At 40.4% G+C, this 23,270-nt stretch overlaps 5 protein-coding genes across 11 annotated transcripts; all 5 read left to right on the top strand.

The window, feature by feature from the left end:
• The first annotated feature begins 1,388 nt into the window (after window positions 1-1,388).
• Window positions 1,389-6,011, top strand: LOC135615975 (UDP-N-acetylglucosamine transporter UGNT1-like). Of its 5 annotated transcripts, XR_010488206.1 has the most exons (5): window positions 1,399-1,731; window positions 4,323-4,494; window positions 5,545-5,633; window positions 5,722-5,778; window positions 5,858-6,011. XR_010488206.1 is itself a non-coding variant. In XM_065115127.1 (4 exons), the coding sequence occupies exons 1-3, from the start codon at window positions 1,599-1,601 to the stop codon at window positions 5,746-5,748; spliced, it is 249 nt and encodes an 82-aa protein (XP_064971199.1). In that variant the 5' UTR covers window positions 1,389-1,598; the 3' UTR covers window positions 5,749-5,778; window positions 5,858-6,011. The 5 variants fall into 5 exon arrangements, 2 of the variants coding, with proteins under 2 accessions (XP_064971199.1, XP_064971198.1); XM_065115127.1 differs by lacking the exon at window positions 4,323-4,494 and having other exon boundaries at window positions 1,389-1,731; XR_010488207.1 differs by lacking the exon at window positions 5,722-5,778 and having other exon boundaries at window positions 5,820-6,011.
• A 2,502-nt stretch (window positions 6,012-8,513) lies between these two features.
• Window positions 8,514-9,820, top strand: LOC103989957 (caffeoyl-CoA O-methyltransferase). Its single transcript, XM_009408933.3, has 4 exons — window positions 8,514-8,670; window positions 8,764-8,843; window positions 8,931-9,207; window positions 9,299-9,820. The coding sequence occupies exons 1-4, from the start codon at window positions 8,587-8,589 to the stop codon at window positions 9,590-9,592; spliced, it is 735 nt and encodes a 244-aa protein (XP_009407208.1). The 5' UTR covers window positions 8,514-8,586; the 3' UTR covers window positions 9,593-9,820.
• Window positions 9,821-11,429: 1,609 nt separating this feature from the next.
• LOC135581652 (chitinase-like protein 1) lies at window positions 11,430-14,280 on the top strand. The gene is made up of 3 exons (XM_065115125.1): window positions 11,430-11,958; window positions 13,296-13,449; window positions 13,566-14,280. The coding sequence occupies exons 1-3, from the start codon at window positions 11,604-11,606 to the stop codon at window positions 13,969-13,971; spliced, it is 915 nt and encodes a 304-aa protein (XP_064971197.1). The 5' UTR covers window positions 11,430-11,603; the 3' UTR covers window positions 13,972-14,280.
• Window positions 14,281-14,953: 673 nt separating this feature from the next.
• LOC135613758 (auxin-induced protein X10A-like) lies at window positions 14,954-15,924 on the top strand. The gene has a single exon (XM_065110797.1). The coding sequence runs from the start codon at window positions 15,371-15,373 to the stop codon at window positions 15,767-15,769; it is 399 nt and encodes a 132-aa protein (XP_064966869.1). The 5' UTR covers window positions 14,954-15,370; the 3' UTR covers window positions 15,770-15,924.
• Window positions 15,925-17,978: 2,054 nt separating this feature from the next.
• On the top strand, window positions 17,979-22,651 carry LOC108953167 (uncharacterized protein At1g76660-like). 3 transcript variants are annotated; one of them, XM_065115123.1, is made up of 4 exons: window positions 17,979-18,411; window positions 20,432-21,626; window positions 21,829-22,074; window positions 22,158-22,651. In XM_065115123.1, the coding sequence occupies exons 1-3, from the start codon at window positions 18,313-18,315 to the stop codon at window positions 22,047-22,049; spliced, it is 1,515 nt and encodes a 504-aa protein (XP_064971195.1). In that variant the 5' UTR covers window positions 17,979-18,312; the 3' UTR covers window positions 22,050-22,074; window positions 22,158-22,651. The 3 variants fall into 3 exon arrangements, with proteins under 3 accessions (XP_064971195.1, XP_064971194.1, XP_064971193.1); XM_065115122.1 differs by having other exon boundaries at window positions 22,152-22,651; XM_065115121.1 differs by having other exon boundaries at window positions 21,829-22,651.
• Window positions 22,652-23,270: the final 619 nt, after the last annotated feature.

The raw sequence follows: 23,270 nt of genomic DNA, 5'->3' as shown, positions 1-23,270 counted from the left end.
GATTCGATAAAAAATTATCTGAATATTCTTAACTTAAGTATTTATTTGAGGATATTTTTATCAATAATGAAATTAGGGTTAGCCTTACTTCAATGTGACTTATGATACTTACGATCTTTGTGACTTGGATTTTAATACGATGAAAAAAAAAAAGATGGATACCACAAATAAGAAGAATGAGATTTGAGGATCAGAATGAATATGAGGAGAATGAAACAAATATTATAACAAATAAAATTGAAATTATAACACAGAATTGACTCGTGGTGGTAGAATTAAGAAATATCATTTTGATGACTAAATCATCTTCATATTAAAAATTCATGTGTTTGTGTTATTTAAGTCATCACAATTACGTTGGATAAACTATTTTTTTATCATTGAATAATTTATCTTGGATTGGATTAGTGTAAGAACTATCAGGACAAACATTTAAACAATGTTAATCCGTATTAATAATTTTATATAATTTTTAATTAGTTTTAACACTTTAGAGTTTTACTATATATATATAATTTTAAATTATCAATATATTTTATTTTTAAATTAAACATGTGATGTAGTTATATTTCATGTAGTACATCACATGATCAAACGACTCAAGACTTATCTGATTTTAGTAACTATATTTCATGTACTTATATTTATAAGCGTACTTATTGAATGTATTTAAAGTAAGGATTGAAATTTTATATCGTATTAGAGTTTCGAGATTTACTCGTTACGGGTATGATATTATATACCGAACGGTATATTTAGATATATCACTCGATATATATATATATATATATATATATATATATATATATATATATATATATATATATATATATATATATATATATATATATATATATATATATATATATATATGTGATATATATGTGAAAAAAAAAATTCGTCGATGTGTCTCCTCTCTTCTCCTGATGATATCGAGGATTCTTTTCTCCACACGAATAAGAAGTTCCCAATAGACGAAAAGGGAGAGTGGTGCCAATCTTCATATTTTCTTCTTCTTCTCCTTTTCTTTCTTCTCTCGCGATCATCGACCGACAATAATAAGACGAAAAGAGTATCGTCCGATACTTGATTTAAAGTTGGTGATAATTAATATGATGATCTTAATTAATGGAGGGGAGAGAGAAAGAAGATAATTTGAACTCATCTTCGCTGGAGGTTAATTACTTCAATTTAGACAAAAAAAAAATCTTCTAAATATAACTCAAATGACTCCAACATTTGGATAATTAAGCCTCTAATTACCGTATCAAACCCAACGAAGTATGGCCATTGATGCCCCACGCGGTCTGATTCGCGTCTGTCACGCACACGATGATGATGCCCTGTGTGCATAACGGCGGAAAACAACAGACTCGAAGTGAGCAAGACAACACACATATACATAAGACAAAAAACCGGAACTAAATCGATCGAAATGGAGAATTCCCCTCTCTTTTCCTTTTTGTTGCCGCTGTTGATTGCGAGGAGGAGAAAGAAGGGATCGTAACACAGACCAGTTGTTTGTTCTTTGTTGTCTCCTTTCGCTCCCTGCTGCCGAGAATCGAGAGGAAGGCGGAGGCAGATCGGTCACCGGTGTGATGGCGCCGAAGGTCGGGCTGCTACTGCCGGTGTCCGATCGCAGGGGCGGCGATGATGGCGCCCTCCTCTTCAAGGGCTCCGCCATGACCATGCGAGGCGCCTTCGCCGCCCTATCCTACATGACCTGCGCCGGTTTCCCCTTCTCTATCCTCTTTTTCTTTCTTTGATCGTTCTCGAGCTCGCATATTTTGTTTCTTTAATGTTTTGAGATTAACGTAGATCTTCAACGAATTTGCTTTGGAATTGTTGTGAATCTCTTCCGCATTTAGCAAAATGACCCTTCTATTGTTCGGACATTGTGTTTCAGTTAGGTTTTATGCGCGGCTGCTTCAGACTTGAAGCTCGTTTGCAATTTGATTTGAGTTGGCAAGTGATCTGTAGGTATTTGTGTGAATTCGATAATCTTGAGGTTAGAGGTGTTCAAAGAGGTTTGAACTGAATCATTAAGGGTCGAATCGAACCAAATTGAAAAAACAGTTCTGTTAGTGAAAGGAACATGTATACATGTATACATGTACATGTACATGTATGCATGTATGCATTTACATGTACACACACATATATACATATATATGTATATATAATGAATTGATTCTGTTCGGTGAACCAGTTAAGTTTAATTGAACCAAATCAGAATTTTGATTCAATTGGACCTACATTCTCAAAAATTTTATATGACAAATATCATTCTAAACAATTGGATCTATGCACAAGTGGTTTTTTTTACTTTTTTTATTGAAAGATGCTAAAGAGGAATAAGGACTTCACAGGCTGTCCTTTTTTATTAATGATGAGAATATACTGCGATGCATACAAATCAACAAATGACTTTATACAAATCAATAAAGAATTGTTAACGAAAAAGGATAACAAAAAAAATAAGGTTCATACCTGAGTCGAGAGTGCATGACCAAGAAGGGGACGAGGAGGAAGAGCAGCAGAGATGAAAGAAGAGCGGTGAACACCAAGATTGGGAAGGGATTATTGAGTTTTTAAGGCTTTTAGGTTGAGTTGGTATTTTTTTAAATTAAAATCGACTTGGTTCGATCCGAACCGGTTAATCGAACTGAAGAAGAGTACCCTCCCAAATTGGAATAATTTATAGTCTTCAAAACTGAATTATTGATAAACCACTTTGGACCGAATCGGTTTGGAACAGGTCAATTGAGGTTCGGTTCATTTTTCTGATTCGATTTGAACACCCCTACTTGAGGTAGTAGTTTTATCTCATACAAAAAAACAAAATAATTAATATCTAGTCAACCCAAGAACACGAAAATAATAACAAAGATGGGAAGGGAAGGGCTGATAATCTTTCTGTTTAGAGGCGGAAAAACAATTGGACGGTCAGTTGGTAATGGCCAACTACTTAGAGAGTACTTTGTTAATGATGACATGCTACATATAGATTGTTCAAGAATTGTACATTTTCTGATACAGAAATGCTTCTTTCTGTTTGAAACACTTGATCGCAACTTTTAGTTTGGTATCTTACAGAGCTGAGGTTTAGGATTTCTGTTGAAGAGAGAACTGTAAGGTATTATTTGATTTTGGTTTCCAACATGAAGGCATATAGATGCAGCTCTGATTGGAAATCATGACGTGAATTCTGTTTCAGAAGAGAGAAAACATAGGGTTTTCTTTTTAATAGATTTCCAAGATTGTCCAGCATGGCTTTTACATGGTAGGCTGGACTATTTATACAATCACATGGCTAGTGCTCGGAAAAATTATACTCCTAACGTACATGTGATCCTTTTCTTATAGACGAATGCCGCAATATCATCACCTAGATGACATATAAGTACCAATATATTAGTCCATAGATTGATAGGAGTCATGACTGATTGTATCTACTAGATAATACATCGATTACATAATCCAAAAAATTGTCTAGCTACTTCTTTACTTATTCTAGGGCCACCATGCCCTCCAGGACTTATATAACTAATGTATTTTAACAACCTAGTATGAAGGAACTGTTTAAAAAGTGAAATGCATGAAGTAACTGATTAAGAATACACATGTGCTTTGGCCGCAGAACCTAATATCTGTTCTCACTTCTCTGTCCAATTATATCATTGTCTGCCTCTTTCTAACCATAAATTGATGATAAATATAAAATCCAATTCTATATAATATATTACCGTTGGAGCCACTATATAATCAGACCTCAGGATAGCGACTTTTCATCAGTTTTTATTAGCCATTAGACAGTTTCACTGCTTATTTGTGAAGATGAGCAAAAACACAAAATGATAGCAACCACTAAAATATACCATGAAACATATTACAGAATATAGAATCTTAACCCTGGTCCAAACTTCTCTGCCTTGCTCCAAGCAAAATGTAAGAATCTAACACCAGGAGAATTAACTTTCCCTCATCTTATGGAGGAATTATGATGTATGATGATCAGATTGTCTATATGCATAGTTTTAAGCGCTTCTAGCATCTCTCCCACGATGAAAATGCTATCAACTACTCGTTTGTCTAGGTTATTTTTTGTTTTTTCTCTCAGATGAACTTCTTGTTTCATTGCAATGAAGCGTTGTAGAATTATTTGTTTTTCAAATGGTGAACCACATAAAGCAGGCCTTGTACCTCCTGAAACCATATTGCAGACTCTTCCCCTTTCCATTGCATATTTGCTTTACATGGTATGTAGCACATATTCTCTATGAAAATGAACTTGGCTATATTTTTGTACGTGCTACTATTAGAATCATCAGTGATATCATGCAAATCATCATGGCAAAAGCTGGCTACAATGGAGTCTGTACGTCGAGTGAATGTTCCAATGTATACCACCCTTAGGCGTACAACTGTTGTGTTTACAATGATTGTGGAGTATCTACTAACAAGGCAAAAGTACACCCGCCATGTTGTCGGCAGGTAACTAAAATTTTGAACTTATTTTTTCTTGAGGCTTGACATTTTATCAAACCAACTAAATGCATGTGTTTTATGGACCACAGTGCTTAAATTTGTAACGCGATTGTTTCTGAACAGTTTATATATTGAAACATAGATCAGCATTCATTTGTGTTTAATATGACCGAAGACTAAGAGTTATTTTGAGGTGCAGCTGGATGCATTTTATTTTTTGCTGACAGTATTCAAGGGCAACGTCCCTAACAATTTTTTTCAAATTGAAACATAGAGCGCAGTTATTCTCATAGTGGTCTGATCTAATTACTAATATCATAAAAGCATTTTCCATTCATTTTCTTATTTCATTCTTGATGGCATGACCAAGGGTTTTATCAGTGTTACATTGATTGTTCTTGGAGCTTTTGTCGCCGGAGCTGGAGACTTAATCTTTCAGTGCTTATGGCTATGGCATGGTTTTTGCTGCTAACATGACAACTGCAATATATCTAGCATCTATAAACCGTGTTGGTAGTATCCCTACTACACACTTCTACTTAATTTTCATTCTTTGATTCATCTTTCACATTTTTGCTTGATTTCTCTTTTCAAGGAATATCCAGTGGTCTCAATAGCTTTGGTCTCATGTGTTGCAATGGTAATCATGCTGGAACAGCCTCAGTTTAGACCCATTCATTTGACAAATAATATTAACAATCATTTAACAGAATGAGGTTTATATTTTTTTATCATAGTTGTTTTTCAGGAATAGTGTGTGGACCAATCTTGTTATTATGGACATATTTTCGTGGTGATTTAGGGCTTACAATGAATTTTCCCTATCTTCATTCTGTCGGATTTCAGGTAGGTCTCAGTGTGTGTGCATACGAGCTTGCCCTTGTGTGTTTGCTTGCAAGCATTTGTGGTCTTTCTTCTTTTCTTTTACTTCTTTCCTTTTTTTAATTATATTCTGTTTGTTAGATATAGAGCATAAAGCAAAGCACAAAGTAGCAAAAGATTCAGCTTCTTCACTGTGTCTACACTGTTAGAACAATTGCTGGTTGATTTTTGCAGGTTGTGATGCTACTTTCCTGTATATTGGCATTTTTTTGAACACAAACTTGAATTCTGCACTCACACAGACAATGTGCGGCAAACTGAAGGTTTGATTTCCTTTACAGCTGGCCCTTTTTGTTACTCATTTCTTGCATTTAAATCATTTTATGTGGAATTCCGTCTATGTTTCTTTAGGATCTCTTTACCATCGGACTTGGCTAGCTGTTGTTTGGTGGGCTTCCTTTTGATGTGGTAAGATCATATTCTCATCCCCATTCTGTGGGCTTTTTCAGTTTCACAGTCCTGAAGTTCTGAGTCACTTCCTCTCCAGCTGAGTGTCACCGGCCAAATTCTTGGTTTTGTGGGCTCTGGCTTCTACGCATACTGTAAAATCAAGGGAAAGTATAATTTCATACAGCTGAGCCAGATATATGACAGGATAAGCCACCGATGGGGTCCTGGATTTCACTCATATCTCACTTGTGAGATGGAATTAGCACTTGGTGGTGCCAGCTCTCCTCCAGGTATGAATTTTTTGTGGATGTTACATACGCCTCTTGATGATCCATATGCATGCATGTGAAACAGAACCTTCGCTTAGCTGTTGAGGTTATCAATTGCATGTGATTCATTATTTTTTTTTCCGCTGACCTAGTAGTATGATTATATTTCAGGCTTTGATTAGAAATGAAACTAGTTCTTCTTTTCCCTCTTTGAAACGAAGCATGGTTCATTGAACTGGTTGATTCAAATGTTGACCAATGGGCTCCACATGGCTGACACATCGGAGCCACTTGGTCGATAGTCGACTCCAAGTGGAGGACACAAGCTCCACGTGGTCAACCTATGGGCTCCACTTGGTCGACACATCTAAGCCACCTGTTCAACACATTGACTCCTAGTGGATGACACATCATCTCCACATGGTCGATAAGTTAGAGTCACTTGGTTGACACGACGGAGCCATCTAGTTGATCATTCATCGTCACCTTAGAGTCACATCCTAGAGAGTAAAGCCATAAGGTTGCACTCGATGAATGCCACGTGGAGAACAATTATGTAATCTTGGGTTCGACATCGGTTTACTGGTGAATATGGTCGAACTTCACGCCCTCATTACCGTATGAACTGGGTGATGAGCGAACGTAATGGTCCCAAGCACCTATTATAAAAAGGGATGTATAGATACGTTTCAACACAACGAACACCCTAAGTTCAGACTTGTCTGATTTATTTGACTTGTTGATTACTTAAGTCTTGGAAGGGTATTGTCAGGAGTGCCCCCAACATAATCTTGCAGGGATCGGATGATGCTCAAAGGAGTTTGCCTTGAAATTGACTAGAAAAAAGGAATTAAGTTGGATCTGAGCTAGGACAACAAAAAATTGAACTAACGGGAAGCAACTGCAAAATGACTCTTCGGCCTTATAAGGAGAACCTTAACATTAAAATTATATGGATCTCTCAAGAGAATGCGTATTTCGTTGGTGTAGAGATTTTCTTCGTTCATTGTACTCGAAATTTATGGAAGGCCAAAGAATATGTATTTGGTTGTTGTAGATTCTGGCATTTATCATTCAAGCTAATCCTTTTCTTTCTCGAGTTGGTATTTTAGAGTCTGTTCTTGAAGACGTACAAGCCACCATTTTCAACCATGTTTCACAATCTCTCACCTAACGCTTCTGTTCTTCAAGTCATAGTCTCTCACCTAATGAAACCGACACGACCTGTTGCTTCCGTCGTTTGTCAAAAAGGCCTTCTCTCCATCCTTCTCCATCAGTCACCGGAACATACTTCCACCTGTTGCTTCCAACAACATTTGACCTTCTTTATCTCAAGGAGATATTTTAATGGTTAAAACTTGATACGTAGAGAATCTGTGGTTTATAAACTCAAGGAGATATGCTTATGTAATGTTTGAGTCACAGTAATCAGAACATATTTGACCTTCACTATGGTTCTTCTTCTTTTGTCTTTGCTTATAGAAGTGGCACATCTTTTTGCCTCGGGAACTTCTACTTAAGATCCTCTCGTAACAAAAGCAAACGCTCGATCTGTGTAGAGTCCCACTGAAAGGTTTCCTTGGTTGAGTCCGGCTAAATAGCAAGCCTCCTATTTACTTCATCACTTCTTGTCGTCACTGACGTACGAGGAGAGTGAGGAAGAGTTTGTGAATCCCCAGAAACCAAACAGATTTAGTTCTATTTTTTTTAATATTAAATTTATAGTATGCACATCAACACGTTCTTGTCGTGATACATAAAATTATACGGATAGCTTAGATGGTTAAGGGTGTATTCAGGTCTTTTTCTAAGTGGTTGTGGGTTAAGATCCTCTCGTGACCATCTGTTTCGGCGATAGATGACTGTCCCCATTCATCATATGTGCATGATGCAATTTCTCTCTATTCTTTTCCTACTTAATTTTTCTTCTGAACCAAACCCATGATACACCGAAGGGAAAAGTAAATATCAATGAGCGATAGATGCTCCGTGAGGGAGAGAAAGCGTCAGCTGGTCTAATGATTGGTTGGGCAATCCAAGCATCAATTGGGCCGCCTAGTTTGACTTTGACTTTGTCTTACCTTCTCCTGCATAACCTTTCTGTATTATACATACATAACTTCAGCACTCCCAAGTATTTTTCCATACAAACTCTTAGTTTTGTTATCACATTTCCTAATAATCGATTCATGCACTACTAATGTGCGCGCTGGGAATCATTCTTCTTCACCTTCATCAATCAAGTTTATAATATATACCCAAAAGCCCGAAGTTTAGTGGAGAGTTGGTGGATGGGTGACCAAGCACCAACTGGTAATGGAGAATCGTATTACACACAGCCACCATTTCTATGTCTGCCGCTATCATCACCAACCATCCTTGTGGGACCTAACGGGGACCCACACCACTCCCACCCCATCGGTGTTGCCCGCCTTACCCGACTCACCACCAACTCTCTCTCTCCCTTTTCCCATTATAAAAGTCTTGGGCTCTCTCCCCTGTCAAACCCAGGCGACGCGGAGAAAGCAGCGGAACCAAATCGGAGAAGGAGAGAGCAATGGCATCGGAGAACCAGAACGGCGACCGCAGGCACCAGGAAGTCGGCCACAAGAGCCTTCTTCAGAGCGATGAGCTCTATCAGGTACATATCTTTGTTCTTGCGATCATCATCTCTCCCCGCGAGTCTTTTACGGTCGTAATCCCGGATTCAAGTTTCTCCTCGATCCTACCGCAGTACATATTGGAGACGACCGTGTACCCTCGTGAGCCTGAGGCCATGAAGGAGCTCAGAGAGATCACTGCCAAACATCCATGGTACGCACGCGCATTCCTGCCATTTCCTCTTGTGTGAAAGACTCCTCTGCCTCCCAGATCTTACATGGTGGTATCTGATGCAACCAGGAACTTGATGACCACCTCGGCCGACGAGGGGCAGTTCCTCAACATGCTCCTCAAACTGATCAACGCCAAGAACACCATGGAGATCGGCGTCTACACGGGGTACTCCCTCCTCGCCACCGCCCTCGCGCTCCCCGACGACGGCAAGATCCTGGCCATGGACATTAACCGGGAGAACTACGAGATCGGCCTCCCCGTGATCCAGAAGGCGGGCGTCGCCCACAAGATCGACTTCCGCGAAGGCCCCGCCCTCCCTGTCCTCGATCAAATGATTGAAGATGTAAGTCGACGTCCTCGATCCAGATCTATCTTTCCGCCATTCGTTTGTAGGTCGATCGACGAGTTATGAAATGGGATCCTGGGAACCGCAGGAGAAGAACCATGGGTCGTTCGACTTCGTCTTCGTGGACGCGGACAAGGACAACTACATCAACTACCACAAGCGACTGCTGGAGCTGGTGAGGGTGGGCGGCGTCATCGCCTACGACAACACGCTGTGGAGCGGGTCTGTGGTGGCGCCGCCGGACGCCCCCATGCGCAAGTACATCCGCTACTACCGGGACTTCGTGCTGGAGCTCAACAACGCGCTGGCGGCGGACCCCCGCATCGAGATCTGCCAGCTCCCCGTCGGCGACGGCGTCACCCTCTGCCGCAGGATCAAGTGATGATGATGATCCGAGGAAGAGGATTCAGATCTGTGTCCGACGCAGTGACTCTTTATGTTTTCCTTTTGCTTCACTTCGTTGTTGCCGGGTCAAGTTTACACAAACATTTACCGTCCTTTTTCATTTTAATTGCCTCATCGAGACTTGTACTATTTTATGCCCATCATTGACCCACTCTTAAAAGTTGTGATGCAGTATTAAGTTACGGGGTCCTTTTTACTTCTCTTACTACTGGGCTTGTTGACGCTGTCACGGCGTCTTCTTCTTTATGTGTGTAGCAGCATGTGGTTTAAGAGTTGGGAAGCCGTTGTTGACGGAGTCGGCGAACGGAAAAATAAAAAGGTTGCAGCAACCAGTGGTCCAGATGGACCACACCAGACACGAGGAATGAGAGGCCAACCACGAGGGCACACGTGGCGATGGGATGGCTACAATGTTTGGTACGACTATGATGGATGCGTGTGGATCGTCCGTCGTGCATTCCCACTCGATATTCTCTGGACCCGGTTCATTGAATCGGTTTGGATCAGTTCAGTGAGAATTTGATTTAGGTGGGCACCTTCTTTCTTTCTCCTCTCATCGATCGCTGCCATATTTGGTAAAAATTAATTTGATTTGATAACTGCATCCACAGATACAGTAATCATCCGCTGCATCTTATTATCATTAATTAAAATATTAAAATCATTTTTTATTTTTCATTTTTATTTTCGTCGATAATATTAGATTAAATGAATTTAGATCTCAATACAAATTTAAAATATTAAAAAGATAAAAATAATATGTAAATTAAAGCCTAGCATATTTTTTCTCACATCTTTTACCACTTAAGCACCTTTTTGGCTCTACGTGGCGTAATCCGCAGTAATGAAGCTGGATGACGATATCGATTGTGTGGCTCGGTTGATGCTTCGCATCGGGGCAACGAAAGAAAGCGGTTCACAAGTCGCTCTCGTCCCATCGCAAGCATTCGATTTCAACCAATCCCATTGTGACAGCAGCACCGGAGCGATTCACGGCACAAATAGGAAATAAAGAGATAGCAGATGTGATTTGACGCATTAGCATTCGGTTGGATTGGGATGTGATTCTTGAAAATTTTAGATTTTTCTTTTTTTTTGTCAATGGTTAAGCTAATGAATATTTTTTATTTTTTTCCAAAAAAATATAAATGGTGAAGATGAGATTTAATCCGAGCCTCACTATTAACAATTAAAATATCATTTGTTAATATTTTAAATTCTGGATTTTTAATATTGATTAATATTTTCGTTGTAAATTTTTTCGATGAGATAACCATCAGTTTTTAATAAATAAATCTAGAACATAATTAGTATATCAATTTTGGATATGGTACATCACATATCACATAGTTTAGGTATGCATAAGATAATACTTTTTTTATTTAAATAAAATCTAATTAAATTAATTTTATTATTTTAATTATTAAAGCATATTCTAATTGTTCGATTAGCATATCGGGTCGGATTCAACTAACATATCCGATAAAATCTTTTCAAAACTCAAATGAATTTTTGAATCAATGATTTTAGTGGTGTAATTGTATCATAGGATTGAAGCCATCATCTTTCTGATCTAAGGATTATTGATGATATAATATTAAGTTATCAGATAGTTATTTTTACGTCGTTATAATACTCATAATTAGTAAATGTTAGGTCAAGCAAAATTGACTGCCACGAGCTCTAGAAGCTACGTTACGAGCTGGCCTGCCCCAAATCCCCCATACCGCACCCAACCAACGCCAACCGACACACTTGCCGTAGCGGTCAATTCTTATTTCGAGTCCATTATTTGCCTCTCATTCGCTCCCTCCCTTTGGTCCGCCATAACCATTACCACCATCGCCCTTCTTCTTCTCCTCTCTCTCGTCTCGCATCATCAATTGGGTAGTGGTTGGTGCTTCTCTCTCATTCTGACATCGCCTCCTCTTCCTATTATATTAGATCTGCCCCGTTCTCCTCCTCATTCTCTCTCTTCGCTCTGCTGGATGCGGAAGATGATGGCGCGACCGGCCACTCTGCTGCTTCTACTAGTAGTAGCTGTGACGGTGGCGGATGCGTCCAAGTCGAAGCAGAAGACGTGCGACAAGGGGTGGGAGTGCAGCGGGAGCGTCTACTGCTGCAACGAGACCATCACCGACTACTTCCAGGTGTACCAGTTCGAGAACCTCTTCAGCAAGCGCAACGCCCCCGTCGCCCACGCCGTCGGCTTCTGGGATTTCCAGTCCTTCATTACCGCCGCCGCCCTCTTTGAGCCGCTTGGTTTCGGTACCACCGGCGACAAGCAGACCAAAATGAAGGAGGTCGCCGCCTTCCTCGGCCACGTCGGCAGCAAGACCTCCTGTAAGTCATCTCTCTCCCCAATTTATTGCTGCACCTAATCGAATCTATTAGTTGCATCCATGAGAAATTGCATCGGTTTAGGAGTGATTTCGGTACCAAATTGTTACGGAATTGTGGGTCAGTGCATTGACTAGTTCTGGAATCATGCGAAACTAAAAGGGGAAGGAGAAATAAGAGGATCGGCCGTTGTAACCTATGCCAAAGGCAAATCTTTGAGACACCAAAAGCATGGCGGATGATAGAACGATACGAACAGGTCATGCATAATATTAGTTTCTTGGCCAAATCTTTGTGCGTCCATCAACGTATTTAACATCTTTTGTAATGCTGTACGTTTCTGCTTCAGTAGGGAAAGATTTTGGGTCTCTATTTGGTTAGGCATTTCGTCTTTAGAACAAGAGATAACTATCCACCTTGCTTTTATGCCACACATCATAGGCATTCATTCTGTCTATTATGCAGATCTGACGAAATATATCAGTCGATGGCTTCTGCTTTAGTTAGATCTATATACATATAGGTTTTGGTTTTCAAGAACAATAGTCTTGGGTAATTGAGCACAGCAAAAAAAAAAATGCAGAGACTAATAGCATATATCTAAGACAAGGGAGATAAATTAAGGGAAAAAAAACATATGAAAATAATAATCAGGCAACTCAAACAATGCCATTTCTCTCAACCAATCTCTGATGTCTTTAAATATTTCAACTACAACCCTAAGTGAAATAAACCACATGTAGATTTGAAACAATTGGACAAATTAATATAATAAAAAATGCATCCTAACTGGACTCTTTTGCACTCGTCATCATGTCTGGTCACAATAAACAAGAAATCAAGAATGAAGAAAGAATTAAACCAGACATTTGGAGATATATGAACCAAATAACATGGACACATATTTACTCAGTTAAGACTTTCTAGTTGAAAATGTAAACAAAAGTTGACTGAGGAAAGCTAATTTTGGTGATCCAATAGGTGTGTAATATCACCATTTCCCTGCACAATCAGATTTCTTTGATAGATGGGATTTGAATTCGGCTTCTGCAGAAATAAGATTGAAGGTATTCCTGCAGCTGTTGCTCCCTCTTGAACTTCTAGCAGCTATGCCCAGACTAAATGTAGTGATGCCTGTTAAGGGACAGACATCTTGTACAAAGAACTGTTGAAAAAAATGTTAATCTTTATGGAATCCTGATCGTGGAGAGTTATTGACTGTACCTAATTCTGGGCTGCATTCTGGCTGATGATACCTCAGATATCTAGGAACGACTGTCAATAGCTACTTTAATAATTTTCTTATTACGTATATACGTTACCGATGATCTTTGTTATAGGTGGGTATGGTGTTGCCACTGGCGGTCCACTAGCATGGGGATTGTGCTATAACCATGAAATGAGCCCAAGTCAAGACTACTGTGATCCAAACTACCTTTATCCCTGTATCGATGGAGTTCAATATTATGGACGTGGTGCTCTGCCTGTGTACTGGTATGTCAAAGATATGCTTCTAGTTTGTGTTTGGTTTAAGGATGGAACGCGGTCATTAAGCTCATTGCCGGATTCAAATAAATCGAAAGCTTCCGAATCTAATCATTGCCTTTCAGGAACTACAACTATGGACTTGTTGGTGATGCTCTAAAGGTAGATCTGTTGAGCCATCCAGAATACCTGGAGCAGAATGCTACCCTGGCTTTCGAAGCTGCCATCTGGAGGTGGATGACCCCGATGAAGAAGAAGCAGCCTTCGGCCCATGATGTGTTTGTTGGAAACTGGAAGCCCACAAAGAATGACACTTTGTCGAAAAGGTTACCTGGCTTTGGGCTTACGATGAATATATTGTATGGAGACAATATTTGCGGCCAGGGCTACATTGATCCCATGAACAATATCATATCTCATTACCAATATTACCTGGACTCGATGGGAGTAGGGCGCCAATTCTCTGGAGACAATGTGGACTGTGCTGAACAGGTGCCTTTCAATCCATCATACAAAGCTGCTACATCCTAAGCCACCATTAGTAAGCTGTGAGAAATACCGGTTGATTCTTCAGCCACAATGCCCCAAATAAAATGTTGTGTCGATTACCACTCTGCCGTAAGACATGTTTGTTTGAACGCTTGCTGCTAAAGCTCGAGCAAGCATCATGTGTTATTCTTTATAGTAACTGAACTGCATTCAGAATTCATCATATATCATTTGCAATTGTCCATCGTCCAAGTGGTGTCACTCATTATGTATTCACTCAAATGTATATGATACCTACTCTCGTCTTTGTTGTGGAATTTACAATACATGTATATCTATGTTGTGTTTCAAGGTGATGGTTGCCCCATCGGTCACAAATTGAAATAAGATCTTATGCTTAGAGTTCGTAAAGCCTCTGATCTTAAAAAGTTGCAAGGCAGCTGTGTGCAAAGGCTGTTCCTGTTTTGCTTTCCGTCAATAACTGGTTACTTTTCCATGGTGATACTGAGATTTTATCTGCTCATGTTAGCCAGCAGTACTCGAGGGAGTCAAAAACCTAGTGATGATGAGCAATGCTATTGTGATGCATTTAACTTTGTGCCGGTGGCCATCAGTTTCTTCCAAATGCTTATCTATATATGTCGAATAAACCTCCTTAAATAGAATGCTTATATGTTGGGTTTTGTCTCAGACAAGATATAATATATGTTTGCACCAGCTCAAGCAGGGTTTTGCTTGCTTGGCATTGCAACTGCGAGACGAGAAAGCCCTTCCGGTGCTTCCATCAACCACCCGCATCGCCTACCGACCTAAACGCCACCCACCTTCCTGCTCCCTTCGCGTTTCTTTCTTCTCTTACGCTGGATCTCTCACGTTCACCGTCTCCATGAAACACGCTTTTAAGTTCTCCATCCAACCAAGCTAGCTGGCCGCGGGCTTGACCTCTCGCCCGTCCCACGTGCTTCCTCCTCCATTCCCCACAGCAACACCCTTCCGCGAAGTCCCACACGAGCCAAAGTGAAACGATGAAGTTGTCGGAGATGCTTCTTCCTCATCAGGGGTTCGAAATCACAGTTCGACGCTTCGGATTCTAAGAAGAATACAATCCAGTCGTCGACCTCCTCTCGTAGCGTCAGTTGTTTGCATGCGTGCATGGAGACTCCCAAGTGAGCACAAAATGAACCGCCAGTGGCTTCCGCGTTGTGTGCAGGAAGACGAAGCCTTCACACGTCGGAATTCTTGAGATATCCATACAACCCCAGTCGTGTTGTACTACTTGAGTCAATGCTACATTGATTACTGGAACATGCAGTGTTTTCAGATCAGGCGTCGGAATAAAGTAATGCATGATTCCTGACCTTCTACCTATATAAAAGCACCACCCCTCCCCTCCTCCTCAACATTAGCGAGTCCAATAGGAAGCGGCAGTACTGTGCAGCGAATGGGGATCGGCATGACGAGCTTGGTGAAGAAGATGGTAGTCTGCGGTGGCGGCAGGAGCTTCCCGGGCGGGCTGCCGGAAGGCCGAATCTGGGTGTGCGTGGGCACGGAGGGGGCGGCGGTGCAGAGGTTCGAGGTGGAGGCGAACTTCTTGAACCACCCACTCTTCGAGGACCTGCTGCGGCTGTCGGTGCCGGAGTTCGGCTACGCATACGAGGGGGCGCTGCGGGTCGCGTGCGGCATCGACTTCTTTATCTACTTGCTCCAGCGGCTGAGGAGCAGCGACCCCTCCGTCCACTACATGGAGCTGCAGGACCTGATGGCCAGCTTCTACGAGTCGGCGGGCGGTAGCGGACAACATCGTCCGAGTTACCACCGCCGCCGCCGCCGCCGACTCTAATTTTCCTATAACAAAACTATTCTCTAATTCTTCTTTTTTTTTCTTCTTCTAAAAAAAAAAAAAGAAATATTTGCTCTCTCTGCTTGTAATTAAATATTATTATTGTTTTGCTTATATACATACATTCTTGAAAAGATTTGGGTCCTAAATTCTAAGAAAAGAGATGTTCTCTGCTCAAAAATAATTATAATGAAGTGTTTTTTAGATAAATTATCAATATATATATATATATATATATATATATATTCCAAAGTAAAATTAATTTATAAATTTAAGGGCCTAATAGGCTAATACATTATAGCATCAACACTCAAAAAAGAGAACGGATTAGGTTAATTCATATTAACAAGTCCAATCTAATTGTCTTGCCAATTTGACTGATTCAAACCCTCACATCTTAATAATAATAATAATAATAATAATAATAATAATAATAATTCATATTAACAAGTCCTCCAAGAAAACAAATATAACAAAGGATTGCAAGGACTTGAGCACATGTAAAAGCTCCCAAGCTAAGCTTGCTTTCCAAAGGAGATAATAATATGTATGATATGAAGTAGGACATGGTGGGAACGCCTATAGATAGATAGATAGATAGATAGATAATAATATAAAATGATGATAAAGAGAGCCTATGTAGCGACAAACTACAAAGATGGATTGATCTTTCATTAAAAATAACAAAAGAAATTGATAATAATATGGATTGATCTACAATCATTTCCTTGCGAATCAAATTACGCTGTGTGAAGATTTTGCTAATCATAGACGTCTCGTAAAGAAAGGAAAAAATAAAAAGGAAAGATCACGTATAAATCTAATTCGTTCTCGGAAATAGTAACATAGTTGTGGCCTACGATTCAAAGCTATTTTTTTTTTAAATACTTACAAGAAATAGATAAAAGAAGGTTAAAAAAATCCTCTATCATTGATCACTACGTTATTATTCGTCAAATAAAATATATTTAAAAAATATTTTATGTTACACTTAATATTCCCTTAGGTTACACCAATATTAACTTGGGTGTAATAGAGATCATGTTGAGGAGTCCCACTTGGTCTTCGGATGTCCAAAATCTTCTCCACTATGTTTAAATTTGACAAAAGCCATTGACTTGATTTGTAGTCTAATAATCAACCAAAGTAGACAAAAGCCATCGAATTTCGATCGCTATTGCAACATTCAACAAACAATAATGTCAACATTCAACAAACAAAAAAAATTTACATGGATTTAACCGATGATGAAAATATGCCTAATTTACATGATATAATGCCCCCATATAATTATAAAAGATAACAAAAGATAAATTATTATCTTGAATTTATTACATAGGGGTTATTACTAGTTGTGAATAAAGACAAGTCAAAAGACCGATCAACTTTGCACCCTCGAGGGCTAATCAACGAGGGCATCATGGTAATATGAGTCGAAGGATAACGTTAGTAAGTTACCTCGGTTGCTATTAATAATAAGAGGCTTATTATTTAGAGCACTTTTTTACAATCGATAATCCCTTAAAAAAATAATACTTTATTATTTATAGCCCACTATTATTGAATTTATATTTTTTTCCTTCCTCACAACCCTTACAATTATCATCATATGTATCCTACCGACATTGATGTCGTCCCCCACCCCTCGCTTTATGCTTTGCTAATGAACTCTCCTCTCATGCTTCCTATGACTCCACACTTCATCAGTGATTCTTCCTTACTAGTTCCCTGTGGCCTGCTTCGTCGATGCTTCTGTCTCCCATACTCTTTGTCACCCTGTGCTTGGTCGATGCTCTCCCCTCCATTGTTGTCATCGTCGATCTCTTCCGATATCATTGTCACCTCATTGTTACGAAGAAAAAGAGAACGAAAAGGGAAGAGGAGGATATTTTCCTTCGTTTAGGAAGGATTAGTTTAAAAATATAAAAAAAAATAAAAATAAGATTATGAAGAGTAATGAGTAAGTTACGAATAGTAATATTGAATAATAATAATAATACCTTAGCGGCAAAATTTAATCGGAACTAACACAACGCTATACCCCAGTCTATATCTGCCGGGCCCCACCATCTCTTGGGGTTGATCTCACGCATCTCTAGCTCACACCTGCAAGCAAACACCACAAGTCTGAGGAATGAGGCAAAGAAACAAAAAGAAACGGCATGAAAGGGAACGAGAATGATAGAAAGTGACTGCACCTACGCGGAGAGAGAGTGAGAGAAAGAGGCAGCGCTTAGTCGCGAACAGGAGAGTGGACGAAGGCGGTGGGAGCACACAGCAAGCGAGCAGAGACGAAGAGAAGGGGAGAGAGAGAGAGAGGAGGGACGGCGGGACCTACGGACACTTGTGCTGCTTCTCTTCCTCAGTCCTGACTCGAGCCCGGAACTATAACCCAGGCAAAGCAAACTAGCAAAGGCCTCTGCTTCTCCTCATCCTCCTCCTCCTCCTCTTCCGAGGAATCTGATCATCTGCGGAGCAGAGCAGATCCTGCTCGTTCGAGAGACGACAATGTGAGCAGGAGCAGCGGCGGCCGCGGATAGAGAATGGCCGGAAACGGCGGTGGGGGAGCGGCGGCGACTATCAGCGCTGCGGCAGCCACGGGCATTGGCTCCGTGGAACCGAGGCTGGGTCCTCAGGACACAGTACGTATGATGCGCTTCGCCCTCTTCGCTCTCTCGATCTTCGCTTAATAGCTTGCTCTGCTTCTTTTCTAGTGAATGGTTAGGTTTAGAGCGACTCTTTGTGCGTTTTGGATTCGGTTTGATAGCAATTGCAGTGCCATGAAAAGAAAAAAACAGATCGGAGACCACGTCGCGCGTCCATTGTTTCGTCGTGGGCGTTGGTGGTCAGATCTAGGGCTTCGATGCACAGATTTTGCTCGTCTTGTGTGGATGACAGCTCTTTTTTGGCATCATCTACCTAAATGCTGCCCCCTTCTTTTTTTTTGTTTTTTGGTGGATCAGTACCTTTCTTAAAAATACATATAGGTATGTCTTTTAGAAAGAAAAAGAAGAACTTCAAAGTGGGGTTTTGGTGCTGGGAATTAGGAAACTGACATCTGATCTCGTGATCAAAAGTGATTAGTCCAAGGCTTTATCTTTTGAAGGATAAATAAGACAGGTTTTGCCTTAGTATTGGATCTTCAAACTCTTTTCGTTTACCATTAACTTAGTCTGTGGAGCATCCACCTAATATTCTGGATAATGTTTTGCTAACCAATTTGACGTTTGGGATCCACAAAATTATCTTCGTAAAGGTGCTACTTTGATGGAAAAATACCGCCCTTATATTGTGTTTGCGTGTGTCTATCTGTGATCACACATCACAGACTAATGCAAATTATGCTGATGGTGTGGTGCCCACCTTTTCTTGTATGAACTGTTGGTTGCGTTCGACCTCACTATCCTACCTAATTAACTGAGGTGTCTACCTGTTCTATTAGACTGTGTTCGACCTCACTATCCTACCTAATTAACTGAGGTGTCTACCTGTTCTATTAGACTGTTGCAAAGCCAATCGTCGAGTCATCAAGGCTTTTATGAAGTCTTTGGAACACGAGCGTATATTCAAGTTTCAGATTTCATCGTATCTGTAGTTTGGTTCACAAATTCTTGTTGCCTTTCTCCGAAACATTACCCATTATTATTTCCCATTAATCCAAGAAAACAGTGAACAAGATGTCTGCACTGAACAAATGTGTTCTATCAAATGTTTTCTTGAGAAGCAAATATCATCCTATTTCTTTTAGTCCCTCATCGTTGGAACATAAGTAGTTGCTATGTGTTAGTTCTGCTTTTATTGATAAAACATGTGGTTGCTATTTGTTAGTTCTGCATTTCTTGATAGAATAGAGCAAAATCCATGTTCTCAATTGAAATAGATACTCTTGAATCTCTTTTGGTAAACGAGTTAGAGATGAGATTTGTGTTTTTTTTTTCTTGTCAATTGAATGCATTGTTATGTTGTCTCATTCTAGCAATGTGCCACCGAGTATTGGACATGTTTCTTTGTATTGGTGGTTGGTCAATCGTTTTAAGAAATACAGCCATTATCTCAACAGAAGGGGGCCTACAAGTTGTGTTTTATCAAGTCCTTAGTCTATAGATTAGGTCATCACTGGACTTGCTTTGTTGGTTCTGGTTGGCTCATTTTCCTTTTTTAAGCTTAATCTGTTTGATTTTTAATGTGACTGATTGAAGTCGTACATCTACTTATCATTTGGTTTTTAGTATTTGCTATCTTGCATGATTAACAGTGATTTTACTGTAGTATGAATAGTGATACAATAACTTTATAGTCTTCTTTTGCCCTTTAGCATCCTAAGTGGATCCAAATCCTCCTCCCTACTCAAAATAGTTATTAGATTAGATTGAAAAGTGATAACTGGTGGCTACAAATGCATCTATAGACAGCACATTCTTGTTAGACAACAGGATAATGAAGCAAAGTTAGGGCTATAATTTGTTGTTCGAAGTAAACTATATTAATTCTTTAGATAATCAACATGCATGGTACTTCCGGGTATGATTATCCTCCATTTGGACATTACCTCCCATAATTGATTTAGTTGAAGTTATGCAAATGCATGGTTGGAATACAGGTTTGTTTATTTGCATTATTTTATGTAACTCATGCATGTTTCTCTTTTTTTTTTTGTGCCAGCTGAGTCGCTGGGGTGGCTGCTTTGGTGGACTGTCCTGTTTTGGATCACGTAAAAGAGGGAAACGGATTGTTCCAGCATCCCGTACTCCAGATGGAAATGCATCAACTACTCGTGCAAGTGGGCCTCAATCTGTTGGAATTTCTAACGAAAATACAACACTGAACTTGTCTATTCTTGCCCCGCCTTCATCACCAGCATCTTTCACGAACTCTGCACTCCAGTCAACTGCCCAATCACCCAACTGTTTCTTGTCAATATCAGCCAATTCTCCTGGAGGACCATCATCAGTCATGTTTGCAACTGGGCCATATGCTCATGAAACTCAATTGGTGTCACCTCCTGTATTCTCTACCTTCACAACGGAGCCATCAACTGCTCCACTAACCCCTCCACCCGAGCTAGCTCACCTTACAACTCCCTCATCTCCAGATGTGCCTTTTGCACGGTTTCTATCTTCATCTCTGGATATTAAAAGTTCTGCAAAAAAGAATGGTGTGCCTTGTTTGCCATCGGGTTATGGGGTTGGCGGTGATCTCCGGTTGAATTATTCGCTTTATCCTGGAAGTCCTTCAAGCAGCCTTATATCACCTGCCTCAGGAACCCCTAGAACTGGGCTATCTTCACCTTTTCCCGAGCAGGATATTTCTACACTGTGGGATGCTTCTGCATCTGTACGTGACTCTCCCTGCTCCACGAATAGATCATCCAAGCTGTTTGGACTTGATTCAGCTACAACTAGAAATTTCATTATGTGTCCTGATGCCAGCTTCTTTTATTCTGCAACATCTGCTCAATTTCATTTGGACCAGGCACAGCAGTCATTTCCTCATGCCGGAGGGAGGCTTAGTATTTCCAGGGAAGCTGATGTTTACTCCAGTGGCAGAAACAGACACAACAAAACTTGCAAACAAGATGCGGAAGAGATTGAAGCCTACAGAGCATCATTTGGGTTCAGTGCAGATGAGATTATCATGACACAAAACTATGTGGAGCTATCTGATCCACTTGATGAGTCCTTCAGCATGTCTCCATTTGCAAATAGTAAAATCGGAATGGAAGAGTGCCCCATGACTGAGTTTGATGCCAAAGGTAAAATGGTGTCTAATTTGCTGGACCCTATGAGCCCAAAACGAATGACAGTTCAGGTTGCAGTCAAAGTTGATTGCAAATCTGACCGCAACTACATGTATGCAGGTAATCTTAATTATATTGAAGTTGGCAATATAATGAGATTGAAGTTGATTTATTTACTGACTAAAAATTAACTCCCAAAATTTAACTGTGGAGTGTAGACCATAAAAGACAGACGCTACAGAATACCACATCTATTGCATCATCATTTTTTTTTTCATTTTCTGTATAAATCTAATGCGTCCATAACTTTAATGCTGCCCAGGTCCTAAACCAAACTTGCAGTCCGAAGATACCTCTCCTTTACTGGATGTCAACCCTGATACAAATGGTGGAGAGGAAAATGACCTGGGGGCCCCAGACCACCATGTTGGAAAGCGAGCTCATCTAGGCCTATCATTCTCAGATGCAGAAATTGATTATCAGAGAGCACGGAGTTTGAGAGAAGCCAATACCCTACTGGTATGGCGGAACTCACTGCATTAACTGAACCGCTCGTCTCTCCCAGTTGGTAAGATGATCGTATTTCTAAGTTATCAAATGTTTCAGCTGGCAAACCTTTCTGTTGATTCTGTTCGCGACTGCTAGTTGCAGACAGTGCAGGGTTATGGTGATTGGTGAATTCTACTTCCGATTCCATTTCCATAGCCAAGTCTCTGTCTGGATGAAGACATTAATCCCATTGTTAAATGTTGTATAGAACTGCCAGCTTGTCGGCTATGCTATTTATGAAGTGTAGCTGCTCTTGCTCTCATAAATATGTTGGTTGTAGAATTTGCAGCTTATAATGATGATCCAGCTTTCTGAATTAATCCGGGTAACTGAGAGAACCATCCAAGTCATTTCGGTAGAGGACTATTGCCAAGATTTCGATCTTGCAGAGTGCAGTTGAACTTGATCTCGCAGGATTCAGTTTGTGGTGCCAAGTCTGTGAGTGTTTTTTTTTTTTTACCCTTTTTTGGTTGATTTCATTGCATCACAGATGACTCAAATCTTTTAGCGAGGGTGTTTGTTGTATCTATCTAGTGGACTTTTGGTTCTTCTTGTCCAAGCTATGCATTCAATGGATGTGATGTGTACTCTGATCATGGTTGCGTAGTTGCACCTCCTTGCTCTTTGTTCTTATATGTGGCATCACAATTTTCGAGTACACAGCAGAGCGCGGTTTAAGGTTTGTGGAGGGAGAGGTGACAGGGCCAGATTACATACATACATGCATGGCTTGCGTGATGTGCTTATTATATTTGTATGCGTGTTGATGGTGTCGAACCAGATTACATGCATGGCCAACGTGATGTGCCCCATCCCCTCTCTGCGAGAGCACACCATCTTGTTCTTCTCTGTCTCACTTTAGCACGCATGCAGCAGCCCATCCTCCATCGTCCTACCACCATGCCACACGCTGCTGTCTCAGTGTTTAAGGTTGACTATCTGTTATGTAGATTACGTCGATTTCGGAAGTCTTGGACTCGTGCTTACGAGCGTGTGCAATCGTACCGTGTCACTGCCATTCGGTCTTCACTGCATCCTGGGGGGGCAGAGAAGGCTCGTTTGGGTCTCCATTTTCTTCGACTGGGAGAGAAAGGCTTTCTCCTGCTCCTGTTTTGGAGGAGGGAGGTTGACCGCTTGTTTGACGTCAAAGTTTTGACTTTCATCAACCTCAAAACTGCGCACTCTATTTCAGTTCGTCTTTCGTTCTTTACCTCA

The sequence above is a fragment of the Musa acuminata genome, chromosome BXJ2-6, assembly GCF_036884655.1.
Source record: "Musa acuminata AAA Group cultivar baxijiao chromosome BXJ2-6, Cavendish_Baxijiao_AAA, whole genome shotgun sequence".
NCBI classification, from domain to species: domain Eukaryota; kingdom Viridiplantae; phylum Streptophyta; class Magnoliopsida; order Zingiberales; family Musaceae; genus Musa; species Musa acuminata.
The sequence above is the reverse complement of the archived record's forward strand: the minus strand, read 5'-3'. Positions and strand labels throughout refer to the sequence as shown.

Excerpts from the sequence above, each read along its gene's own strand:
- LOC135615975 (XM_065115126.1), top strand. The coding sequence starts at position 1,599 with ATGGCGCCGAAGGTCGGGCTGCTACTGCCGGTGTCCGATCGCAGGGGC. Across the intron at positions 1,732-5,544 it reads ATCCTACATGACCTGCGCCG|GTTGTGATGCTACTTTCCTG; the intron begins GTTTCCCCTTCT and ends TGATTTTTGCAG. Across the intron at positions 5,634-5,819 it reads CAATGTGCGGCAAACTGAAG|TTTCACAGTCCTGAAGTTCT; the intron begins GTTTGATTTCCT and ends GGGCTTTTTCAG.
- LOC103989957 (XM_009408933.3), top strand. The coding sequence starts at position 8,587 with ATGGCATCGGAGAACCAGAACGGCGACCGCAGGCACCAGGAAGTCGGC. Across the intron at positions 8,844-8,930 it reads ATCACTGCCAAACATCCATG|GAACTTGATGACCACCTCGG; the intron begins GTACGCACGCGC and ends TGATGCAACCAG. Across the intron at positions 9,208-9,298 it reads TCGATCAAATGATTGAAGAT|GAGAAGAACCATGGGTCGTT; the intron begins GTAAGTCGACGT and ends TGGGAACCGCAG.
- LOC135581652 (XM_065115125.1), top strand. The coding sequence starts at position 11,604 with ATGCGGAAGATGATGGCGCGACCGGCCACTCTGCTGCTTCTACTAGTA. Across the intron at positions 11,959-13,295 it reads CGTCGGCAGCAAGACCTCCT|GTGGGTATGGTGTTGCCACT; the intron begins GTAAGTCATCTC and ends TCTTTGTTATAG. Across the intron at positions 13,450-13,565 it reads GGTGCTCTGCCTGTGTACTG|GAACTACAACTATGGACTTG; the intron begins GTATGTCAAAGA and ends ATTGCCTTTCAG.
- LOC135613758 (XM_065110797.1), top strand. The coding sequence starts at position 15,371 with ATGGGGATCGGCATGACGAGCTTGGTGAAGAAGATGGTAGTCTGCGGT.
- LOC108953167 (XM_065115123.1), top strand. The coding sequence starts at position 18,313 with ATGGCCGGAAACGGCGGTGGGGGAGCGGCGGCGACTATCAGCGCTGCG. Across the intron at positions 18,412-20,431 it reads GGCTGGGTCCTCAGGACACA|CTGAGTCGCTGGGGTGGCTG; the intron begins GTACGTATGATG and ends TTTTTGTGCCAG. Across the intron at positions 21,627-21,828 it reads CCGCAACTACATGTATGCAG|GTCCTAAACCAAACTTGCAG; the intron begins GTAATCTTAATT and ends AATGCTGCCCAG.